Genomic DNA, 21,434 nt, shown 5'->3' on the forward strand with positions numbered 1-21,434 from the left:
CAGACAGTGGCCTGAAAATCCCCTCTGCAGCCATCTTCTGTGTGCAGCTAGCCAGCCAGCTGGGGCACTGTTTCAGTCCTCCACTGAGGAGGCTTCTATCCCACCACGCCCTGCGAGAAACTTCTTCTTCGTGGCATCGGAGCCCAGTAGCCATGGAAGCAGCCGCCGTCCACACCAAAAATCCCAAAAATTAGACATGGCCGCCTTGTGCTTTTTGTCCTTTGTGGTGTCAGCTTACAGTGTGACTTTTTTATGTGACCTAAACTCGAATCACCGCAGCACCCCGAAGAACACAGACGCGTGAAATTAAATTTAATATCAGGCAATTAGGAGCTTGGAACCAATATGGCCGAACGGCGCCACCTGCTGGGCAAAAGCGCGTCTTTCATATTCGGTCGTTTAAAAAAATGTTATAACCTATATCCTAGTAAACCAAAATAAATTAAAAAAGTGTATTTCTTAGATACACAGACGGTGCTGGAGCTGGTAAGGCAGAGCTATGTGTAAACATATTTTTTATAATATACAATCTTGTAGTAACAGGATAATTCTGTTAGTGACAGGATGCTAGAATATAAGGCTTTTCTTCTATTTGGAGTTTGTCATGTAGAATGTATATAAATAAACTAGTATCTTCAACCCTCATAGCATGATATGTGCAATATTTCTATCTGTAATGTAGTGTAGCTTAAAAGGATAGATATATTATATCCTACAATCCAAAAATATTATGTTGACAGTTGGACTTAAGTACAACAGGATTGAAGTTACTTACATTATATGTTTTTATGACAAAAGGTAGGAAGGTATTAGTAAACATATTTTAAAGATTTATCTGCAAATTCTTTCCATACTCTACCCATAAACACTTTAGTAACAATAAGTCAAATATATTTGACCAGAACTGCATAATTGTCATCAATTAAAGACACCAGGATACAGTAGCTGATACATTTTAATACAAAAAAAACACAAGAGCAAATTCTTCCTTATCAAAACAGATAAAAGTGTATGAAATGAAAGAGACAGGTTGAGGCTTTTCAAGATGAGATAACAGCACATCTCCCTGTAAAGCAGACAGCCCTGTGAAGTCCCTACAACACAAACATTATGCTGATGTCAACAGAAAGCTGACACCACTGCTGATGTCAGCTAATCATCAAAACACCTCATCCAGGGCAAAATGTTTGCTGACATCAAGCAGTTAACCCCTGCTCATAGTGCCGGAAACATCCATGATGGCATACTTCTCCTAGTGTACAAAACTAAGGTTGCAATGTAAAAGCAGTCCTGGCACTGAGACAAGAGAGTGACACTTTCTGTACAAGCCCAACTGATCGAACAGGCAGAATGGCAGATGAGCTTTTGGAAAGAAACCGAAATACTCCTCGTCTCAAGCTGTTGTTCCAGCTTGTGCTGTAGGACTTCTCGCTGCATTGTTTCATTTTTTTACAGAGTGGGAGGAGTGTGGCTGTCACTGCAGTCTTGCTCTTTTCTCAGGTGGTGGTTTACTGGCTGGAGCTGGGGTGGAGGACTTGGCAGCTGGTTCCCTCTCCTCTTGTTTCACAGTTTCTGTGGGCGGTTCAGGTTCTTTCTTCACCTCAACTGCAACAACAGCATTTATTCAAACTCAGGAATGTTTATCTAGTGTATGCACAAATAAAACACCCTTTATCTTAAACATTTTTAAGATCATACCTGGAATAGGCTTCTCACCAGGCTTTGGCTGAAAGAAGAAAATAACATTTATGTAGAATCTCTTTAACAACACAACACAATACAAATAAATAACTTTGACAAAATGGCATTAATGTGTAGATAAAGTATAAAACACACCTGGTAGAAAGGTGGTGGAAATTTTGACCTGAGGTCCAAAAGAAGTGTGTCAACACGTTGCCTCTGAAACAGAGAGCTAGGCTCCTCCTTCTTCTTAGATTTGGGTTTGGCTTTTTCTGTTTAAACAACGTTGCTAATCAGCTTTAGCCAAAGTCATCATGTCGAACTTACATGGTACCTTAACATTTGGAACTATAGCAGGATCACTGCTGATATGAATACCACTTCATTGTCTAACCTCTCTCCTCCTGGTCTTTGAAGTGCCACCAGTATCCCTTCGATGGGTGATAGCGGCAATATGACATGGCCTCATCAAAAGCAGACTGGATTCCATGGACTGCAGAAAGCTACAACAGATTTATAATAATGACAATGAATTACTGTCCCTTTCCCACAACAGAACTTCTATTTATCGGGCATTGTGATAATATTTTACCGCTCTAGAGCTGATAACTGTTCCCAGGTCTGGGGCCTGATACACCACACCTGCTATGATGTAGTAGTCAGCCAAGGGAATCACTAGAGAATGGACATACATGTGGAAATTTACATTAAGCCTTTGGAAACAGCTGTAATTCTGTAATGATGCAGCTCAATAATAACACATTTAATGTGTAGCTGACTCGTCAGTTTGTTCTAGCTATGCTTTTCTGACAATTTTTGTTACTCACCTTGTGATGATGACTGCCTCTGTTGTTTACGGATTATATAGAGAATTGGCTCCTGGGCATGAAGGAGAATGTACTCCACTCCCACCATTTGACTGAAAATTACACAGAAGCAATGTTTGGTATCTGTTCTGAAAATGTCATTCATTACCACAAAAACATAGCTAAGAAAGAGATATGCCAGACCTTAGAATCAAAACAAACAGGGATTAAAATATGTTAATATGCAAATATCTAACAACATATAACAGACTTACTTAAGATGCTCCAGGGTAAGCCGCTGCATTTTCACTAGCTCATTATTACAGGTTCGGTCATAGAAAGGGTTGCTCCTCTCAGAGAAGTAATCCAGTACATTTCCAGGATTAAGAATAGGCACCCAGCCGCTGTCCACCCACGAAATCCCAAGAAGGTTATCTGCAAATGTAAAAGAACAGGAACTCATGCACTGTGCTGGTAAATGGCCAATAAAGTGCCTTCACTACATGTTAGGGTCGTAATATCAGGTTTTTATATCAATCAATGAGAATAGTTATGCTATTATACATAAATAAAGCATGTTTACGAAGGATTCTAATGGCTCCCATAATTAACAGATACTATTAACTACAGACCTATAGTTTAAACAGCTTCTAGAGTATATACATGCCTGTGCAACAATCAAGAACAGAACTGATTCGGACACTGACGGAAACTGAATCTGATCTTTGTATAAATAAATACATAAAATATTTTTCTAGCAGCACATAACGTAACGTCCCTTTAACGTTACCGGAATTTATGTTAGACGAATATTACTGTACTAATTAATATAATAACAAAACGGAACACTTGTCAGCTAGCAAGCATTAGCAAAGCTAGCCAACATGCTAATCGTAGCGGAGAGAACAAAGTGTTTTCTAGCGTTAGCCCCTGGAACTAATGAATATTTGATGGGAGCTATTTTGAAATATAAGTTACATTTTTTTAATCATTGGTTATTTTCAGGCTTGAAAATACAGCGAAACAACATGCAACCAAACACAAAACGATGATTTAGCTACCTCTGAAATCCACCGACGCCATGATGTAAACAATTTGTCTCACAAAGATGACGCAGTGTACTGTTTGATGACGTCGCCTGCTGCTTCCTAATTAGTTGGACTGGAAAAAAAATCACGAATTCATGAAAATCTACGAATACAGTGGAGTAAATGTATTTCAATAACTTTTTGTTAATAATTTGTCAATATTATGGCCACTTCCACTTAAAACAAAACATTATAGCTAATGTTATTAGACAGAGTTTGTTCAAGTATTTGTTGACAACATCTAGATACCAGCTGAAGGCAGAAAACGAGGCTATCAGTTTGAGGGATTACACAGCTTTATTCAGTAGTTTCCACGGTTCATGGTCTTTATTGCTGATCATCAGTTCCTAAGAGCTTAAATTCCTGAGACACACCCAGACAGCTGAGTTCACTGCCCTGTGAGGGTGACGGGACAGATATTCATCGTGAATAAACAAGCTGGGACAAAATCCAGTCAAAACTCTTGTGCAAACGAAAAAAATAGCCATCTCCTGGCATGCTCTTACCTCACAACAGAGGCTCATCACCCCGCATAAACCCTGGTTTGAATGACATCATGGGCTGTCATCAGGAACGGCAGCCTGCCATGAGTGTGCTCAAAGTGGCTGCGCAGTAAGCGAGGGGAGACGGTGTTGATCTGATCCATAGGGATGACGGCATTCCTCCAGTCTGAGATAAGAGTGTCTGAGAGGAACATTTAGGAGGAAGAATAAGGGCCATCAAGCTCTCCTGTCGGTGAAAGATATTCGATCTGGGATGGGACTGCAAAAGATTGGCACGCTATTATTATTATTATTACAGTCATTCATCACAATTAACATCAAATAATAATACAAAGCAGCATCTGATACACAGTGAAATAATGTTGACGAACTGATAATTTAATCAAAGCTCCTCTTCCTGCTGAGGGACACCCCCATGGGAGCGCTGGCCCTGCATTTATTGACCAATCGGGCTCGTCCAAACGGAGAAATATACGCGCACAGGCTGGAGGAGCGCGCACCGCGCAGGGTTGCGCACAGAGAAGACGTAGCTGCGACACTGGGGAAGCGAAGACGCGGCTATGGCCGAGAGGATGCAGTGAAAGCCTCAAATTCCCAGCTAATTTTACAGACGGACGTCAGGGCAGCTATAATCAAATAACGTCGAAAATGAGTGTGATCCAGGCTGGGAAGGACGGAGAGGTGGAGGGTGGAAGAGGCAGCCTCACCGAGCACAGCGGCGGATCGCCGAGAATCCAGCAGTGCGCTCAGCCTCACAACAGCAGCCGGACCAAAGATAGCAGATATCAGCAGCAGCTTCAGCAGCGGCATCATGGTGGGTCGATGCTGAAACAGCCATCCCACAACGAACCAGCTGAAGTCGTGAGGCGGGCGCTGGACTTTAAGAGCCAAGGCACCCAGTGCTACAAGGATAAGAAGTACCGAGAGGCGATTGGCAAGTATCACCGCGCTCTGCTGGAAATAAAGGGGCTGTGCAGGGTGCTGGGGGATCCGGACACCAGCTCCAAATCCCCGTCTTCCCTCCTGCCGACCATCAGTAAGTCCACCACGCTGACAGATGAGCAGAAGGGGGCAATGGAGAACGCAGAGCTGGAGTGTTACAACAGCTTGGCTGGTAAGAGACATTTTTTTTCCTGTCACATATTCCACACAGATGCCATTCAGTCACTCGTCAGTCTACACTTATTTGTCTTTTCAACACACACACAAACACACACACACACAGATTCTGGGAATATACCCCACAGCTCATGAATGATTCATAATGAGTATGACTCATTGCAGGTTTACCCCACACATCACTGTTTATTTCAGAGTAAGGGATTAAATGTGTTTTTTTAAATGAAAATGTAAACATGGCTTCATGAAGGTTCACCATCTTCCTCTCACTCCTCTCCCACAGCCTGCCTTTTACAGATGGAGCTGGTGAACTACGAACGAGTGAAGGAATATTGTCTGAAAGTGCTTCACAAGGAAGGAAAGAACTTCAAAGCCCTGTACCGATCCGGAGTGGCATACTACCACCTAGGAGACTTCCAGAAGGCCCTGTACTACCTGAAGGAGTCACACAAACAGGAGCCATCAGGTCAGCTCATGGAAAACTTTCAGTCATAGGCTGTGTGCTTGAAGGGCACAATAATAATATCTGGATTGCTGACACTATATCCTTTTACAGTAATTATACATCTATCAGATCAATTTATTGGAAAGTCGGTATGACGCATCCATCATCCAGCAGTTGCTGAGATATTTCAACCTGAGCCAAAAAAGCTGGTTCCCACAGCAAAAATCTTACAAGCATTTGAAGGCATCGTGTGAGGTTCAGGGACAGGCAGTGGTGAGGTTTGGCTGCCGTGAATCAGGCCTGTTGGGAACACAGGGAAAGCTGCAGGTAGCAGATAAACTGTGTGTGCTGGGAGCTCATTAGGAGACTGAAAACAGGTGCACAGGTAGTTGTGGAAATCAGGTAATGACCACAGGCGTGAAACACCAGGGATTTACAGCAGGAGAGGAAGGGACTAACAACATACCACTGGATTACATAAGATGTTTTCATCTGTAACATCTGGAGAGTCATTTAACCCTGCGGTGTCCATGCCATTTTTGTCTATTACTTCTGTCAGACGATGGCTGTAGATTAGGATGGATGAACCATGCATAATATCACCCGAAGCTTGTGTGGTGTGGTGCTTCTGGCAGCCGCCATCTTGGCAGCGGGGCCTGACTCCACCTAACACCAAGCTTGTTATGGGCATTATGATGACTGCTTACATCTCATAAATTCTGTTTCGCCATTAAAGCTTTAAATAAATGACTCACTTTTGGAGCCACCCTCAAGTGGCCATTTTAGGAACTGCATTTACTTTCTTTGCCCCGTTGTTAGCTGCTCGGCTAAAACAAAGAACAGTAATGTTTTTCAGGATACCATTGGCTGTTTTAATACATGCACTACTGAGTCTAAATAAGTTTGTATTTATTCTCAAAGCTTTCATGTAGTCCTGTTACAGTCAGTGCATTCACTGTTTTTGTTTCCATGCACCAGAATTTGGTTTAAGTGGAAGATTTATGAGCCTACTGATGCGCCATTTCCTGTCAAAGCAGAAAAATAAATCAGCCTTTTCCTGTCTTTGTGTTGCAGACACCAATGTCATCCGCTACATCCAGCTGACAGAGATGAAGATTCGCCGAAATGCTCAAAGGGAAAAGAAAGAGGCGACATAAGCAGCTGCGGTCTGATGGCTTCTCACATGCCATACATATTTCAGCCCTACTGTGTGGCACCCAGACCTTAAAACACCACGAGTTGCAGGTCTCGGTGTGAAACGATGTTTGTTTGCTTTTTGCCTTGCACAGCATCCGGTTGCCAGTTATGTGATTGAACTTCACTGTTGTGTGCTTGAAGTGTTTTTTTTTTTTTTTGTTGTTGTTTTCTTTTTTAAAAATTGTGCCAGATACTAAGTTTCTGTCTTTGAACCGCCAAACGTATCTAGTATGAATCAATCCTGAGTATGTTTTAAACAAAGTGATGCACTGCCAGTCCAAACATTGCACATACAGGCCAACACTTGTGATAGAGACAGGAGCAACAAGCCCCACAGAGTGAGTCCAGCATGTCCGCAGGCAAGTGTCGCTGTAAATTAGCACCTGCCCTCGCACAAGATGTCTTTTGAGTGCCATGCCCATGGAGTAAGTGAGAATAACCACCACCAACACTTGTGTCAGCATACTTTAAATTTTGAAAGTACTAAAAAAGTTTTTTTATACTCTGATGTAAAGGTGCTTTCAGTGAGTAGGTTTCTTATCTCAAAACACACAGACAAAGACATCAAGAGCACATGGTTGCTAATTGCAGTATGAACTTAAAGAGACATATCACAGAATTGTAAATAGGCTACTTTATAAAATTACAAGATGCTATGATGGAGCTTTTAGTGTTTATTAATGCCAAAACAAAGCACTTCATTCACAGCATTAACTGTGTCTACAAATACTGTATGTTTACTGCGAAAGTGTGTGTGTGTAATAAATGTGTCTATTGATTGAAATAGTTTGTGTGGTGGTCCTACAGCAGTGGATTTAACTTTAATTTCCCTCAAATTGAAATAAAACAATGGAGAAAAGTTGATTAAAGCACGCAAAGTAATCTGTTAGAATTTGGCCTTTCTGCTTGCATCACCTCATAGCTTAGCATCATCTGCTAATATTGAGCTAATATGCTAACTGTGTGTGTTTTTTGGTATTGTTAGAAAACCCTAAAAGAACATTTGTGTTTTTAGGTGATGCAAATATGTCCAACCCATGATATATAAGTATTCCAACAAGTTATTTTTAAATACATGATGGTCGTCTGGCTGGATTTACGTTTTTTTCTCGTCAGATGAGACTTTTTGTTACTCAGATGATTAAAAAAACATTCAACAGATCAACAACAAAACTGCTGGGTTGTAATGCTATTACACAAGAAGCACAAACTGCTATAATGCTGCATTTCTTCACAGAATATTCCCAAGTTTTTCTGGTGTTGTTTTGTGATGGGGTTATTCATTGTTTGTAAGTAACAGCAACGTATGCAAAAATAGAACAGCCTATAGAAACATTTGGATTTACTATGTTAAAGGTAGTAGATTTTGAAAACGCCCCTTTCTCTCGGAGCTCAGCCCGAGGCCACGCCTCCAATCACATGGACGCACATCACCTGAAGACGAGCTGCGGTCTGTGACTTCGGCCATCATGCACGTACCTCTCTGGTGCGCGCAGAGCAGGAAGAGAGTGACAACCAGCCAATACTCTGCGCAGGGTCCACCCGGAGGATTGGCTGATGTTTTTAGTGTTTTATAGCTTCCACAGATGATTCATATTCTTCGTTTTAATGTGAAACTGCCGAACTAATCGGTTGCTATTGGACTGTAAAGAGAAGTTACACTAATTTAACAAAAAGTGCATCAGAATGAAATCTCCTACCCTACCTTTAAGCAAAAAAAAAAAACAGACCAATGCTGAGCTGAGCCTCACAAAATAATGAAGAAGCAGCTGCATTGTTTGCTATGATTTTACTCAAATCAGTGTGTTCGAGTGCAAATACAAGTCAGTCAATAACAGTATTATTCCCAACCTCAGCAACAGTAAGTTCAGCTTATTCGTGGTAACATTTCAGACAGATAATAAACACCTTTAGCTTCAATTCAACCAGCACCTGTAGTTGAAATACTGTGTTTGTACATTGAACATGATCACATTCTGCACAGTCCTCGGAGAAAAAGCATTCACATTTACATGTAGGGCTTTTGACAACTAGATCAAACGTAAGAGGTCACTTGACTTTTTAAAATAAAGAATCAGGCATTCACAGACTCAGACAGAATTACTATGTTCGGATAAACTCCTTTTTTAGGAGGGCTGTCAATGGGTTGAATGTCTCCTTTATAAATCTCTTAGCATTGTAAAAGGTAGTCTACAGTTTAAAACAAAGATAAACAATATGAGGAAGGAGTATTTAACCTCAAGTAAGATGTGAAAATAAAATAAACTGAACATGCATTAAGCCCAGTAAAACATCTTTTCTTAAGTGTTTGGTTATTTTATCAATTCTTTTTTTCTTTAAAATGCCAGAAAATATTAACAAAAAAATCCCATCACAGTTTAACAAAAGCCAAATTTCTGGTAAATTTGCTTGTTTATAAGTAATACAAGACAGACAGAAATGAACATAAAGCTGTGTTAAGAGTCGCTTCATATGTGCTGAAAAACACATTTATTAATTAGTGTCAAAAATCAAAGGCAAATAAATTATAAAAATAAACCATCAGATAAATAAATCAATAAATACAAATATAAATAATCAGGCGTGAACATCCACATGCCACCAGGGCATTCAACACTCATGCAGTTCGCTGCTCACATAACCTAAAACCTCAGCACCCCATCCTAATCAATAACTGATGAGGCAGACGATTCACAGAGTTATAAAGTTCCCTTTTTAGTTTGGAGAAATGTTTGAACACTGCTTGTGTTTTTCTAACGGTTTCAGCCCAAGCAGCAGTGACATTCTTCTTTATTGTACCGTCCAGCGTTTAAAGGCTGGAGAGGAGGCCGGACTGGGCGGGTTAGGAACGCAGCGAGGTGCTCATATTATACATCATCATCCCCGTACCTGGGATGTACAAGTGACTGGTGATGAAAGGTGGTCAGTACAAAACCTACAGTTTTTACACACAAATTACAACTTAAGATTTTTTTTAACCAATGAAAAAAACCTGAAAGCCTTACATTCATGATTCAAGTGCACTTCATTAAATGCATCTTAAACTCAAGCTTGAAATTGGGAAAAACTATGTAAAGCTGTGTGACAGTGTCATAAATTACATCAAATGTCAGAAAGGCCGAGCTTTCTGTAATTTAATAAGATTAATAGATGTGGAGACGTGAAACAAACTCTGATTCCATTTGTAACAGCTAACTGACTTGGACAAGCTGAGCTAAGACCAGAATCCGGGTTTGTATCGGTACGGCGAGTCTTTGGGAAAGCTGACCTCTGGTCTGCAGAGTGGCACTGTTCCGTCCCGACACTGTCCCTCATCCAGCTGATCCAACAGGTTTTCGTTCTTGCGCGGGGGGGAGAAAGGCGTCGGAGCCTCCATTGGGGTGGGAAGCACCGCTGGGTCTCTCCCAAACTCCACAGTGGGCGGAGTCTCTGTACTGGAGGTGTGGGCGGGGGACTCGCTGTTACCCAGGGTTTGCCCATTTCCCCTGGTTCTTGTTTCTGCCCAAAACATGTCACAGCGCGCCCGTGGGGAAGGCCGAGGCCGAGCAACAAAGTCTAGGGTTTTGGGCCGTTCAGGCGCACAGCGACGGCGAGGTGTTGGGGGGAAAACAAGATTTGGATCAGGGAGACGGGGGACCTCAGCACAGTCTTCTTTCAAACCTCTAAAACCACCTGTTATAGCAAGGAAAAGCAGTTAGACAAACACCCAGGCCATTAAGAATTAAGTTGGGTTAAAGTTTGCTTCATGTGGTCTTTTATGCACAGAAACTATATTCCATGTCTGTAACTAATAAATAAGTCAGCGCAGAAGTGCTACAAATCTGCAGTACTTCAAATGGCCACTTGAGGGCTGGCTTCAAAGTGAGTCAATCCTCTTAGAACCCAATAAATGGTCCATCTTTACTATGTTAGTCTAACGTTTTATCTCATTTAAAATGGCCCTACCTGTGCTCTCCAGTGCTGTTTTTTCTGGCAGCGGTTCCAGATTATTAGGAGGGCAGCTCTTCTTGATGGCTCCATCTGACGGTGTCCGCCGCAAGCTGCGCGAGGAACTCGGGGCACAGGGAACATGTGTAGGTGTGAGAGACTGGCGGGGGTTCCGCTTGAAGCTCTCAAGGTGTGTGTTGACCAGAGGGTTGACTGGGGTTTGGACGGCTGGATGTTCTGGAGCAGGAGGAGGCTTGGCGGGTGTAGAGGCAGGGTGGCAGACCAGCAGTTCCTCGCTGTCTGAGCGCAGCAGCGAGCGGGTGGAGTTGCAGTCAGACACTGATGATAAGGACAGCAGTGTGTAAGAGGAGGGTAAACCTCGCTCAGGTAGTGAGGGTGCCGAGGGTTTCATCGGGCTTTCCCGTCGGAACAGTCTTCGAGTCGGGGGGCTGGTGGTCCGCCTCTGCCCCCCTGTCCTGTGGAAGAAGCCCTCCCATCGGGATTTGATGCTCTCCTCCGGTTGGGACAAACTTAGCAGGTTGCAGCCGAGTCCGACGGCTGCCAGTAGAGCCCCGCAGCCCAGAAAGACCAGCTCAGAGCGCCGGCCCCCTCCAGGGCTCTTCCTGCATGGTGATGTTCCTGGCACCTGACTGCTCAGACAGTACTCGTCTCCATCACTTTCAGGAGCTGCAGCAGACATGTTGCCCTCCTTGTGGAAGGGAATGCAGAGGTAGGACTGACCAGAAGCCGCTCCTGGCTCAGTAGTGAAGCAGCAGTCTTCATTTTCTAAAAACAGGACCATGAATGTATCAAAAGCCTGGATCTGACTGAAACACTGTGACCTACTGCAAAGTAGAATTCCTTCAGTTCTAATTTAGTCTGCTGTGAGTCTGCGACAGCTTGTTCACATTCATACAGCTGCAAACATGCACATCTGAGCTCTGCCGGTCAACCACTAAGAGCCATGTGGGAGTGAAGTATGTAACCCAGTCTCACACTTCCAGCTAGTCATCCCTTTATCTACAGATGTTCCCTGTATCCTGCTGTGCGCACATATGATCTGCTAAGCTGGTGCTGCTCACCCATCTCCACGAGGCTCGGCACTCCAGGCACTGCAGGACTGTGTCTCGGGGATCTGCGGAGGTTTGGGGCGCTGCAGGACCGCTGTCTGCTGCCCTCATGGGGAGGCTTCACGCTGTGAAGACAGCAGGCTTTTACTAGCTTACAATATTCTCTCTGGCTAAAGTCAAAGACTCTCTGCAGATGTGATCTCACCTGGCATCAGCACTGTGCTCCCTGTGAGGACCGTTTCTGTGGGATCTGCCCTTTTTCCGGGACCCCTTCCTCTCACTCTCCTCTTCATCCTGCTGGAATCCCGTGTTGCGCCCCCAGGCTGTGCACCCCTCCCCTGGAGTGACTGCAAAGAGATGTTATTACATTTCTATTAAAAGAAGATCAAAAAGCGAATACAGGTGCAGGTTTTTTTTCCCGTGCTTACGCTGGATGGCTCTTAGACGAGGCAGCATCGGTGGACTGTTTGGAGGGCTGGAACTGCTGCTGAGCAAACTCCTCCGCCGATCGTGGGAGGGAGACGCCTGCACTGTGATTTTGTGCTGAAAATCTAAATGATTTCATCAAACAACATCCATTAATGTTAATGTGAGTAAACAAGCCGCAAGATGGAAATCTGCAACGTATAACAGCACCTACAACTCAAACTTTAGTGTAGAAGGTTTCTGAATTCAATATCCTAGCCCCTAACATTAGGAAACTCATCATGAAACAGTAGAGCTCCTGCACCATTGTTTTGTTTGCTGTACCTGACGGCAAGCTGATCCTGTTCCCATCCTTGAGTTTAAGGCGGTGGCGGCGGAATTTGCCCTGCCTGCTCTCCACGTGAGGCTTTTCCTGGTAGAGCTGGTGAATGATGATGTTGAGCTCTCTCTCCAGGATGTGGATCTCTCGTTCAGCCAGTTCCTGCTCACGCCTCCTCAAAGCCTCCTCTTGGCACTTCTGCTGCAGTGCAGCCCGGGTCAGCTCCTCCTCCCATGATCGCAGCTCCTGAGGCACAGGGAAAGAAAACCATTGACCTGCATTCAGAGGCTAAAACACATGAACTGATTCAAGCAGATTTTAACATGCCTTCTCCTTGGTCCTCAGCTGATCAAACATTTCCTGGATCTCCAGTTTCCAGTCATCCTGCAGAGAGTGGAAAGATTCAGCTGGCATTTCGAAAAAGCCGGACTCCTCGATGGCTGTCAGATGGTCCAGGATAGTTGTGAACTGTGGCCGAGAGTGTGAGTCTGAGCTCCAGCAGTCTGTGGCAAAAGACGAGAAACAGTCTCAGAAACCTGAGCCAATTTTCAGCAAAAATTACCTTTGGTCCTTCACATCGTTCCAGAAAGCAATAAAATATTCTGCTTGGGTATTTGATTTTCATTGGTAATATTTCACAGGCTGTTTTTGCTGCAGTGGATAAACACATAGGAATACTGTGGATAATCCTAATAATAAATACTCAATGGTGTGTTTTGGGAGCATGAACAGCTTTTCCAAACAGTTTGGATATGATTCTGCACCAAACGTCTTGCAGCTTTTTCCATCTAATTTGAAGGAAAATGGTCTTCTCACCCTCCATAAGACGTGCAAACGGCTCAGGACATGTCGAGGGAATGGGCAAAGCCAGTTTGTTCATGGCCACTCCGTAGGCCACCGCCAGGCCATCGATGCCCCGAAATGGAACCTCTCCGGTCAGAAGCTCCCACAACAGCACGCCATAACTTTGCAGTAAAGACAGAAAACAGTCAGTGAATGAGTCTGTAAATATTCCTTCTACATTATCCTACTGAGAGAAGAGGAAAAAACACACACACACAGTATCTGACAATCTAGTTATGTCATGAATGTTAAGCAGGACATTTGCTGAAAGAGACTGCGAGTGTTCCACTTTATTTGAATAAGTGTCACAAAGGAATTAGACTGGCACTATTCTGCACCTACTCATGCAAATACCAAGGTGACACACAAAAAGGTCAGAAGAAGAAAACGTCAACAGTAGTAACGCAGCTGACAGACCCATGTGACTAAAACAAATAGTACACACTACAAAGACCTGATGAGCTGAATCAGCATCAGACAGACTGGTGCCCACTTATATAGCAATCACCCAAGGTGATTAATGTGACTATTTCAGGTTATCTGAGCAAGATTTATTCTGCTAGATTAAAGAGGAAGCATTGATCAGTAAGACCATCTAACCCCCCTCCCCCTGATCAGCAGCATTTATCAGCTGATCACACTGTGGTCCTGTTTTAGAGGGAAACTCCACACTCGGGCAGGAGGACAAAGTCTGCAGCAAGTTTAAGGACAACAGGAGGAGGAGGAATAAATAGTGCAACTATTAACCCTTATAAGAACATCAAGATAAACACACATTTACATTAAAGGTAGGGTAGGAGATTTTGAAAACTCAGTGAGAGTCAGCCAGATTTCAAACGTAAACACACGCCCCTTTCTCTCGGAGCTCACTCCGAAGCCACGCCTCCCAACCACATGGACGCATCATCTGAAGACGAGCTGCAGTCTGTGACTTCGGCCATCATGCACGTACCTCTCTGGTGCGTGCAGAGCAGGAAGAGAGTGACAACCAGCCAATACAAGGTCCACCCGGAGGATTGGCTGATGTTTTTAGTGTTTTATAGCTTCCACAGATGATTCATATTCTTCAGTTTAATGCAAAACTGCTGAACTAATTGGTTGCTATCAGATTGTAAAGAGAAGTTACACTAATTTAACAAAAAGTGCATCAGAATGAAATCTCCTACCCTACCTTTAATGTGGTTTGTTTGCAGCATACAGTCTCCACATTCCTCAGCATGTCTAAAGCAGGTTCATTGTCTGTCACGCTAATGATTCTCTAGTTAAATCCATTATTCATCTTCTTGAAATGTACAGTGATGACTTCAGATTGCTTGTTTAGTACAACAACTGTTCCACAGACTCAATAACATTCTACTGTAGAAAGACTAGAAAAATGAAGACCAGCAAACGCCTGTTATAGAGCTACAGAGTACATACATATTGTGTCTAGTCAGATCCTCTGTGATGACACTGCTGGTTGTATTTATAGTTGTTTCTACTCTGGTTTTGTACCCGTCTCATAAAATTCAACACTCTGTTCTTTTTTCCCTGGTATCAGCCTCTGCTTTGTTACTATGGCAACTGCTGCCAGGGCTGAACTTTTTCTTGTGCATGATGAGTTAACCGTTTCTCTCGCTCCTCTGCCCACCTCCAAACGTCGCTACCCTTGGAGAAGGTGGATGAGCGGATCACTTCGGGAGCCATCCAGGCATAGGTGCCGGCGGCGCTCATCTTGGTGGTACGGTGCCACTCCCGAGCCAGACCGAAGTCTGTGATCTTCAGAGTCTTGTTGCTGAGGTCTTCCATCTCAACCCTCTCAAGGATTAGGACTGAGGCGGTCAGCAATGGAGGAGGGGGAGGCGATGGGGGGTGTGGTGGGAGAGGTTTCAGTTGGAGGATGGGAAGGATATTGGAGGTGATGGTTAAAGTAAAAGGTTTCAAGTGATCATCGTCGGGATTCAAAATGTTAGGGAAGGCACCATGATAAAAAAAAATGGATGTAAAAAAAAAAAGTAGACAAATGATGGGAGAACAAAACAGGGTGCGGTCGGCCATGATGAAAGGATTGGAAGGATAAAAGCAGAGAAGAGAACAAACAGAGAAACCAAGAAACAGTGAGCAGCAGGAAAGCAGAGATGAAAAACACCACCCTTGATCAATGCTAATGGTCTCACTGTGTGTTTTTATAGCAGGTACATGCACTGACAGTTCAGTTAAACTACAGAAACACCCACTTGCAACACACCCATTTGCTCTTAATAGGCACTAAAAACAGCCTATTCCCAACACAAGCAAAGCAGGACTCCTCCTAACCACATGCTCTCTCTGTCTCTCTCCCCCCATTCAGCTCCACCATGCCAGGCCATCTGCTGTGGCCCTGCCCAGTGGAAGAGGGTGTGTCTGCAGGCTGCGGTGCACACCAAGCGCCCCTTCATCTAAACCATCTAAACCCAAACATGTGGCTGACGTAAAAACTCCTGCTCCTGTGTAGCCGAGGAGGTACGACATGGAACAAACACAGCTGATTCCCCCTTGAGGCCAATCATGCTCCAAATGTATGCACTCACTGTAATGCACTGCGCTTAAGATAAGAGCTTCTACCAAAGGAAAGGCGGAGGAAGTGGAGGTGGCTGAAAACTGCCTAAAGAGTTTCTGCTTTTGAGCATAACATGATTCTCCTGTGATAAAATGTGTTTCTATTGACCTCAAATTTATAAAAAAACACATTTAACATGGCTCAACATGTCATCTGCTGTTGGCTGACCAAACCCAAAATGCACAAAAAGTTATAAAAAAGTTAAATTAAATAGACTCCTACCACCTTCTCCTCCACTCGACTCTATTTTAGATGTAAACAAACCTAAAAATCACAGCACAGCACCTACTGTCTATGTTTATAAAGTTGACTGTTGAATGAATGAAAGTCAGTTAAACATGTGTCACGTTTGCAGGAGATCGATACAGACTACACCTAACCTGGGGTGGGGTAAAGTGCACAAGGCGCAGCTAGTCTGCAGCCTGGCTAGGAGCCATGCTCATGGCTTGGTGAGGCTGTATATAACCACAACAAAGCTTCGGGACAGATGCTAACAAGCTTCTAATGACCAGCTACTGTAACATGTGTTTCCATGTATAAGACTGTACTTTACCATGCTAATGTTGGCTAAGCACTAAAACACAAAGCACAGCTATAAACTGCAGTCATTCTGTAGTAAAGTACCGAGAAGCAAATATCTATATTAAGTCAGTGTTCAATATGAGCATCTGCACGATTTTGACATGATAATCCCTTCAACAGATGTCAGAATGTCTCACTGATAAAGCAATGACTCCCTGTGGGGGGATCTTGGTAACTGCTGTGTCGGGTTAGCATGAACAGTTGTTATATTTAGCCAAAAAATAGATTTTTTTTCCTCACAGCAGCATGTTGTTGTCCGTAGCAGTTTAATTAACCTACTTCCTTAGAGAAGCCAAAACTGTCCCTTTCTGAGCAGCTACTGTTCAAAGAGTCACTGCAGAGCATGGAATATGTGTCTTCAGGAGGCAGTTTTTTCAAACTTTTTCTAGTTGTTTGGGTGAACTACACGCTGCAATCACACATCACACTTGTTTTACTGCATGACCCTGAAGAGGAGATCACCAAAAACACTGGTTTGTATCCTCTGGTGACCATGAATGTATGAAAAAAAGAGTCCTCTGGTTGTTGGGATATAAAAGATGCTGGGGTTTTATACAATAGAATCTGGTCTGTGTGGTTTTATTTACTTCATTGTCATAGTCCAACTGTGCTCCTGAAGATAAACAACTAACAGGCTTTCATTTACATCAAGCCTGCCATGCAGCTCTGTCCTGCCCTGCTCCTGCCATGTGAAGAGGACATTGGGTTTTCCCCTTCGGAGCCCAGGATGGCAACTAGTTAGACTGACTTTAACACATTAACACAGCCTATTGGAAGTGAAGCGCCTGAGCTGATCACCACAGAATGAGCCAATGGCAGACGAGGAGCTGGCTGTGTGCATTGCAGGAGCCTCCAATAGACAGAGTGGGGCCGAGCGTTGGGCAAATCCTCAGTAATAGGCTTGGGATTTAGGGGATCCAGTTGGGTAAAATGCAAGATTACAACTGCTCCACAAACATACATGCAAACTCCTTTTCCTGTCTGTGATCATTTCTCTGCATTATATACAATAATCGGTGTAAAGCACACAGTGTGGGGTGCAGGAGATCAGCACTGGTTTGATTGAATTTGGTAGAATTTAAGGGTACAGTCACCCAAAAAGGGGCTAATATGTCTGGAGGGGGGCGGGTTAATACGAGACTGCAGATTAATACCAGTGTGAAAGTCATTACTTTTCTCCATGGTGCCCATTAATGGCTGCAAAAACAAAGATCCTGTCCTGGTTATGGTTTTTTCACATTGCATCCTGGTGTTGAAAATCAACTGACGGATGAGACTTTAAACTATGCAGAGAAAACAGGAACTCAAATTAATATCATCTTTGTTCATTGACTAAAAGGTTGACAAATGGCTTACTGTTGCTGGACTTGAGGTCTCGGTGGATTATGGGAACGATGGCCTGGCTGTGGAGGTAGTGCATGCCGCGGGCGATCTGCACGGCCCAGTCCACCAGCGTGCAGGGGGGGATGCGCTTCCCAGCGAGCGCTCGGTTCAGCGGGCCTCCTCGAGCATACTCCATGACCAGGCACAGGTTGGGCTCCAGCAGGCACACCCCCAGCAGAGCCATGATGTTGGTATGGTTGAGCATGGCGAAGAGCTTGGCCTCCTGGCGCACACTCTCCAGAGTCTGGGCTGCGTCTTCATCGGGGTCCCGCCGTGCTGCCTTCACAGCCACCTCCGCGCCCCGCCACACTGCACGGTAGACTTTTCCGAAGCCGCCAACCCCGATGATCTCTTCCAAGGTGAGTTCTGAGAAATCAATCTCAAGGACTAAGGAGACAAGAAGAGATATTACAAATTTAAAGTCGCCTTTGTGCCCACACACATCCAAGGACATTCGAGGTCAGGGTCAGCCTGTCTGGAATTTGGAAGAAATTCTCTTCAGTGAGGCTAACAAGACTCTCAAATCCAGGTCACTCAGTTGAAGGATGCTTTCTCAAAGCACTAAGCCACCCTGCTGCCCCAAATACAGGAAGTATCCCTCCTGCTATTACACAAGGGAGAGCATCTGTCCTAAAAAAAAAATCTGCCCTGGGTGTTTTGGAGTGGGAAAAAATGGAGAGTATGTGTTTGGATTAAAGGTGTGTGTGTTGCATGTGAGCTGTGAATGTTCATGTTGTGGATTTCTGACAGTCTACAAAGCAGACTGACCTTGATGAATATTTCAGGTGTGTGAAAGTAGGCCAGCTGCCTCAGTGTGGTGGAGCGATCCACCCAAACAACACGAACACATCTGGGTCTTATTCTTCTAGTTTCGTGGCTGCATCATTTTGCACACACACACACACACTCACATGAGAGGAGAGAGTTTTCGGTCCACAGTGCAGCAGCTGCTCCTGATTCTGCTTACTGTATATATCTGAGGCCTTGGCTGCATGTTTAGCTTTGAAAGCCTTTTTTCTCTCTCTCCACCAGCACAGCCTGGCATCCCTTCCTGCCCTGCACCTGCAGCACACACACACACCAAACCCAAACCCCGTTTCTATTAACCATGCACGCTGTAATGTGAGAATCAGCTGACCGCTGGCAGTCTGTTTGACAGGCTGAGTGATGAAAATGGTCCTGAAGCTGTGAGGATGCTCGGCCAGCCCGTTTCTAGGCCAGCAGCAGCAGCAGTGCACTGCGCCTGCCATGACACAGCACTCTCAACGTGGGTTTCTCCTGCTCTTAACAATAGCCAGCCCTGTGCAGCTCCTTCACTGATTTCATTACCAGAGGTATGAAGCACAATAAGGGGTACTCACGGTGTAGAGGAGGCACTGAGTACTGCTGCTCTGAGCTGTCCCGTATTTCCTCCGGAATGCCGTTCCCTTTGCTGACATAATTACACGGGAAAATGCCAACCCGGTCTGCGATCATGCCGGTCCACCAGCCCTCATCTCCAGACACCAGGGAGTCCTTGGACAGGACTTCCACCAGGTCCCCTCTCCTAAGGCTGAGTTCGTCGTCCGCTGTCGCTTCATAGTCGAACACGGCCGTCCAGAAGCCCGGTGTGGCCGGTGCCGCATCCGGAGCGGCGCTGATGCCATTCTCCGGCGTGGGCCAGCGAAACACATCTGCCTCTGCTTCTCCCGATGAGGAAACGCACGCCTTGGGACTCAAACTATTGTCCAAAGCGGGTCTGAAGACATCCATGGACTCGATCCATAGGGGCGACCTGGATCACTGCAGGCGCATCCACCTGACGCTGCTGGCTGGCTGGCGGCTCGGAGCGCCCTGCGTCTGCACACACACAAAGCTAAGTAGCGGCTAATCCCGCACACAAACACTGCGGGAAACGGGAAGCCCCATCCTGCTGCATCAGTCCCCGCTAGCTGCTGTCAAACAAGCAGCTCCACTTTGATGCTTTTCTGCACAATCCTGCACCCAATCATCGCTGCAACCTCTCGGACGCAGCAGTCTTTATTTTAAGCCAATTGTGCCAACGTGCGAATCAGCTCCGGCCTCCTATTGGTGCACAGACACGTCAGCAACAGTTTCCTTCCCACCCTCCTCTCAGCGTCAAATGCTGGTCACCCTTCACACAGCGTGAACCTGCTCCATGCTGACTGAACACAAGCAGGACGCGTTTCCTCAGTTTGTCTCCTTTATTCTTAGTTATTAACCCCTCACTCAAAAACAAACAAACAAAACAAACAAACAAACAAAACAAAATACTCAACTGAAGGTTTAATTCCATGCACAATTCCCTGAAATAAAGAAACACAGAATTCATAGCAAGGTGTAAAAAAACATAAACAATGCCCCCAATGCCATGAGAATATAGTGTGTGTGTGTGTGTGTGTGTGTGAGAAATTCAATCACTACTTCCACACTTGCAAACATTAACCCCTGAGCGTCTCTGTTTATCACTGCTAAATGTGGTAAGACAGCTTCATGTGCTGCACAAACACAACAGTGTCACTCTGAATACACACAATCAATGAGCAGGAGGGAGTAACACACACCACAAACACACACACACAAGGATCAGTTTGCACATTGATTTTGTGTGCAGAGATGGTAAATGAATCATGATTTGGCGAGAACGATGAAACATGAAACATGTAAAAGTCAAAAATGTGAAGTTAAGAATGAAAATGAGACAAAAATTCTGCTCATTAATTAAAAGATGTGACGTTAATACCAGATGTTGATAATATGTCTGTTAGGCTTAAAAACCTTAAAGTAGATTAAACAACATTTTTGGACGTTTGTGCTTTTTAACATCTTAAAACAAAGATTGATGGGTTGATAATGTCATTTTTGGTTTTGTTGGTGAAAAACCCTCAGAAACAAACACTTGCACCCATCAGTGGGATTAATGTGAGTCAGCGTCATTCAAAAAACAAAACCAAGTGTTATTAGATCTCAACAAACACCGTCAGCTTTGGAAATTTGCTTTTTTATTTTTGACATCTCATTGCAGGCCAGGAAAAAAAACATACCCATCCATTAAAATGTGCCCCGTTTTTCACAAAAACAGAGTTAAAAGAACAGTTATCAGCTCATCAATGAAACTTTCCTCAGTGTCTCACAACATCATCAACCACAAGTCCAAGTTACTGCACGGAGAAGAAGAAACAAAAACAGACTGGTGCCTTTGAAAGTGATGGTTTTTATACTGTTTATAGAGTTAAGACATGTTTCTTTTTTTAATTTTTAAGACAAAACCGATTTAGAGTCATGCCCCTGTGAAGAACAACAACACTGCCTGTGTGTGCGCACACACACACATGCAGGCAAACGATCCAGCTCGACACAACCTGGCAGGTAAAAATCATCCAAATCAATAAAAACACCCACTTCAGAGACAGAAATGACGAACACTGGCACGTCTTTGTGTTCGTGGATGCAGAACAAAAAAACAAA

General features: G+C 44.2%; 3 protein-coding genes across 3 annotated transcripts; 1 reads left to right on the top strand and 2 right to left on the bottom strand.

Moving 5' to 3' along the window:
* Positions 1-1,444: 1,444 nt before the first annotated feature.
* Positions 1,445-3,681, bottom strand: med6 (mediator complex subunit 6). The gene is made up of 8 exons (XM_028395778.1): positions 3,548-3,681; positions 2,762-2,921; positions 2,508-2,599; positions 2,273-2,355; positions 2,075-2,183; positions 1,837-1,952; positions 1,699-1,726; positions 1,445-1,605 (listed from the first exon to the last, which is right to left on the bottom strand). The coding sequence occupies exons 1-8, from the start codon at positions 3,567-3,569 to the stop codon at positions 1,475-1,477; spliced, it is 741 nt and encodes a 246-aa protein (XP_028251579.1). The 5' UTR covers positions 3,570-3,681; the 3' UTR covers positions 1,445-1,474.
* An 802-nt stretch (positions 3,682-4,483) lies between these two features.
* Positions 4,484-7,279, top strand: ttc9 (tetratricopeptide repeat domain 9). Its single transcript, XM_028395779.1, has 3 exons — positions 4,484-5,191; positions 5,480-5,662; positions 6,716-7,279. The coding sequence occupies exons 1-3, from the start codon at positions 4,726-4,728 to the stop codon at positions 6,796-6,798; spliced, it is 732 nt and encodes a 243-aa protein (XP_028251580.1). The 5' UTR covers positions 4,484-4,725; the 3' UTR covers positions 6,799-7,279.
* Positions 7,280-10,052: 2,773 nt separating this feature from the next.
* On the bottom strand, positions 10,053-19,718 carry map3k9 (mitogen-activated protein kinase kinase kinase 9). Its single transcript, XM_028395737.1, has 11 exons — positions 19,328-19,718; positions 17,940-18,353; positions 15,054-15,234; positions 13,397-13,545; positions 12,908-13,083; positions 12,586-12,826; positions 12,264-12,386; positions 12,041-12,182; positions 11,848-11,960; positions 10,784-11,551; positions 10,053-10,510 (listed from the first exon to the last, which is right to left on the bottom strand). Exons 1-11 carry the CDS (start codon positions 19,716-19,718, stop codon positions 10,053-10,055), a joined length of 3,156 nt encoding a protein of 1,051 aa, XP_028251538.1.
* Positions 19,719-21,434: the final 1,716 nt, after the last annotated feature.

The sequence above is a fragment of the Parambassis ranga genome, chromosome 22 (assembly GCF_900634625.1).
Source record: "Parambassis ranga chromosome 22, fParRan2.1, whole genome shotgun sequence".
In the NCBI taxonomy this organism is placed as follows: domain Eukaryota; kingdom Metazoa; phylum Chordata; class Actinopteri; family Ambassidae; genus Parambassis; species Parambassis ranga.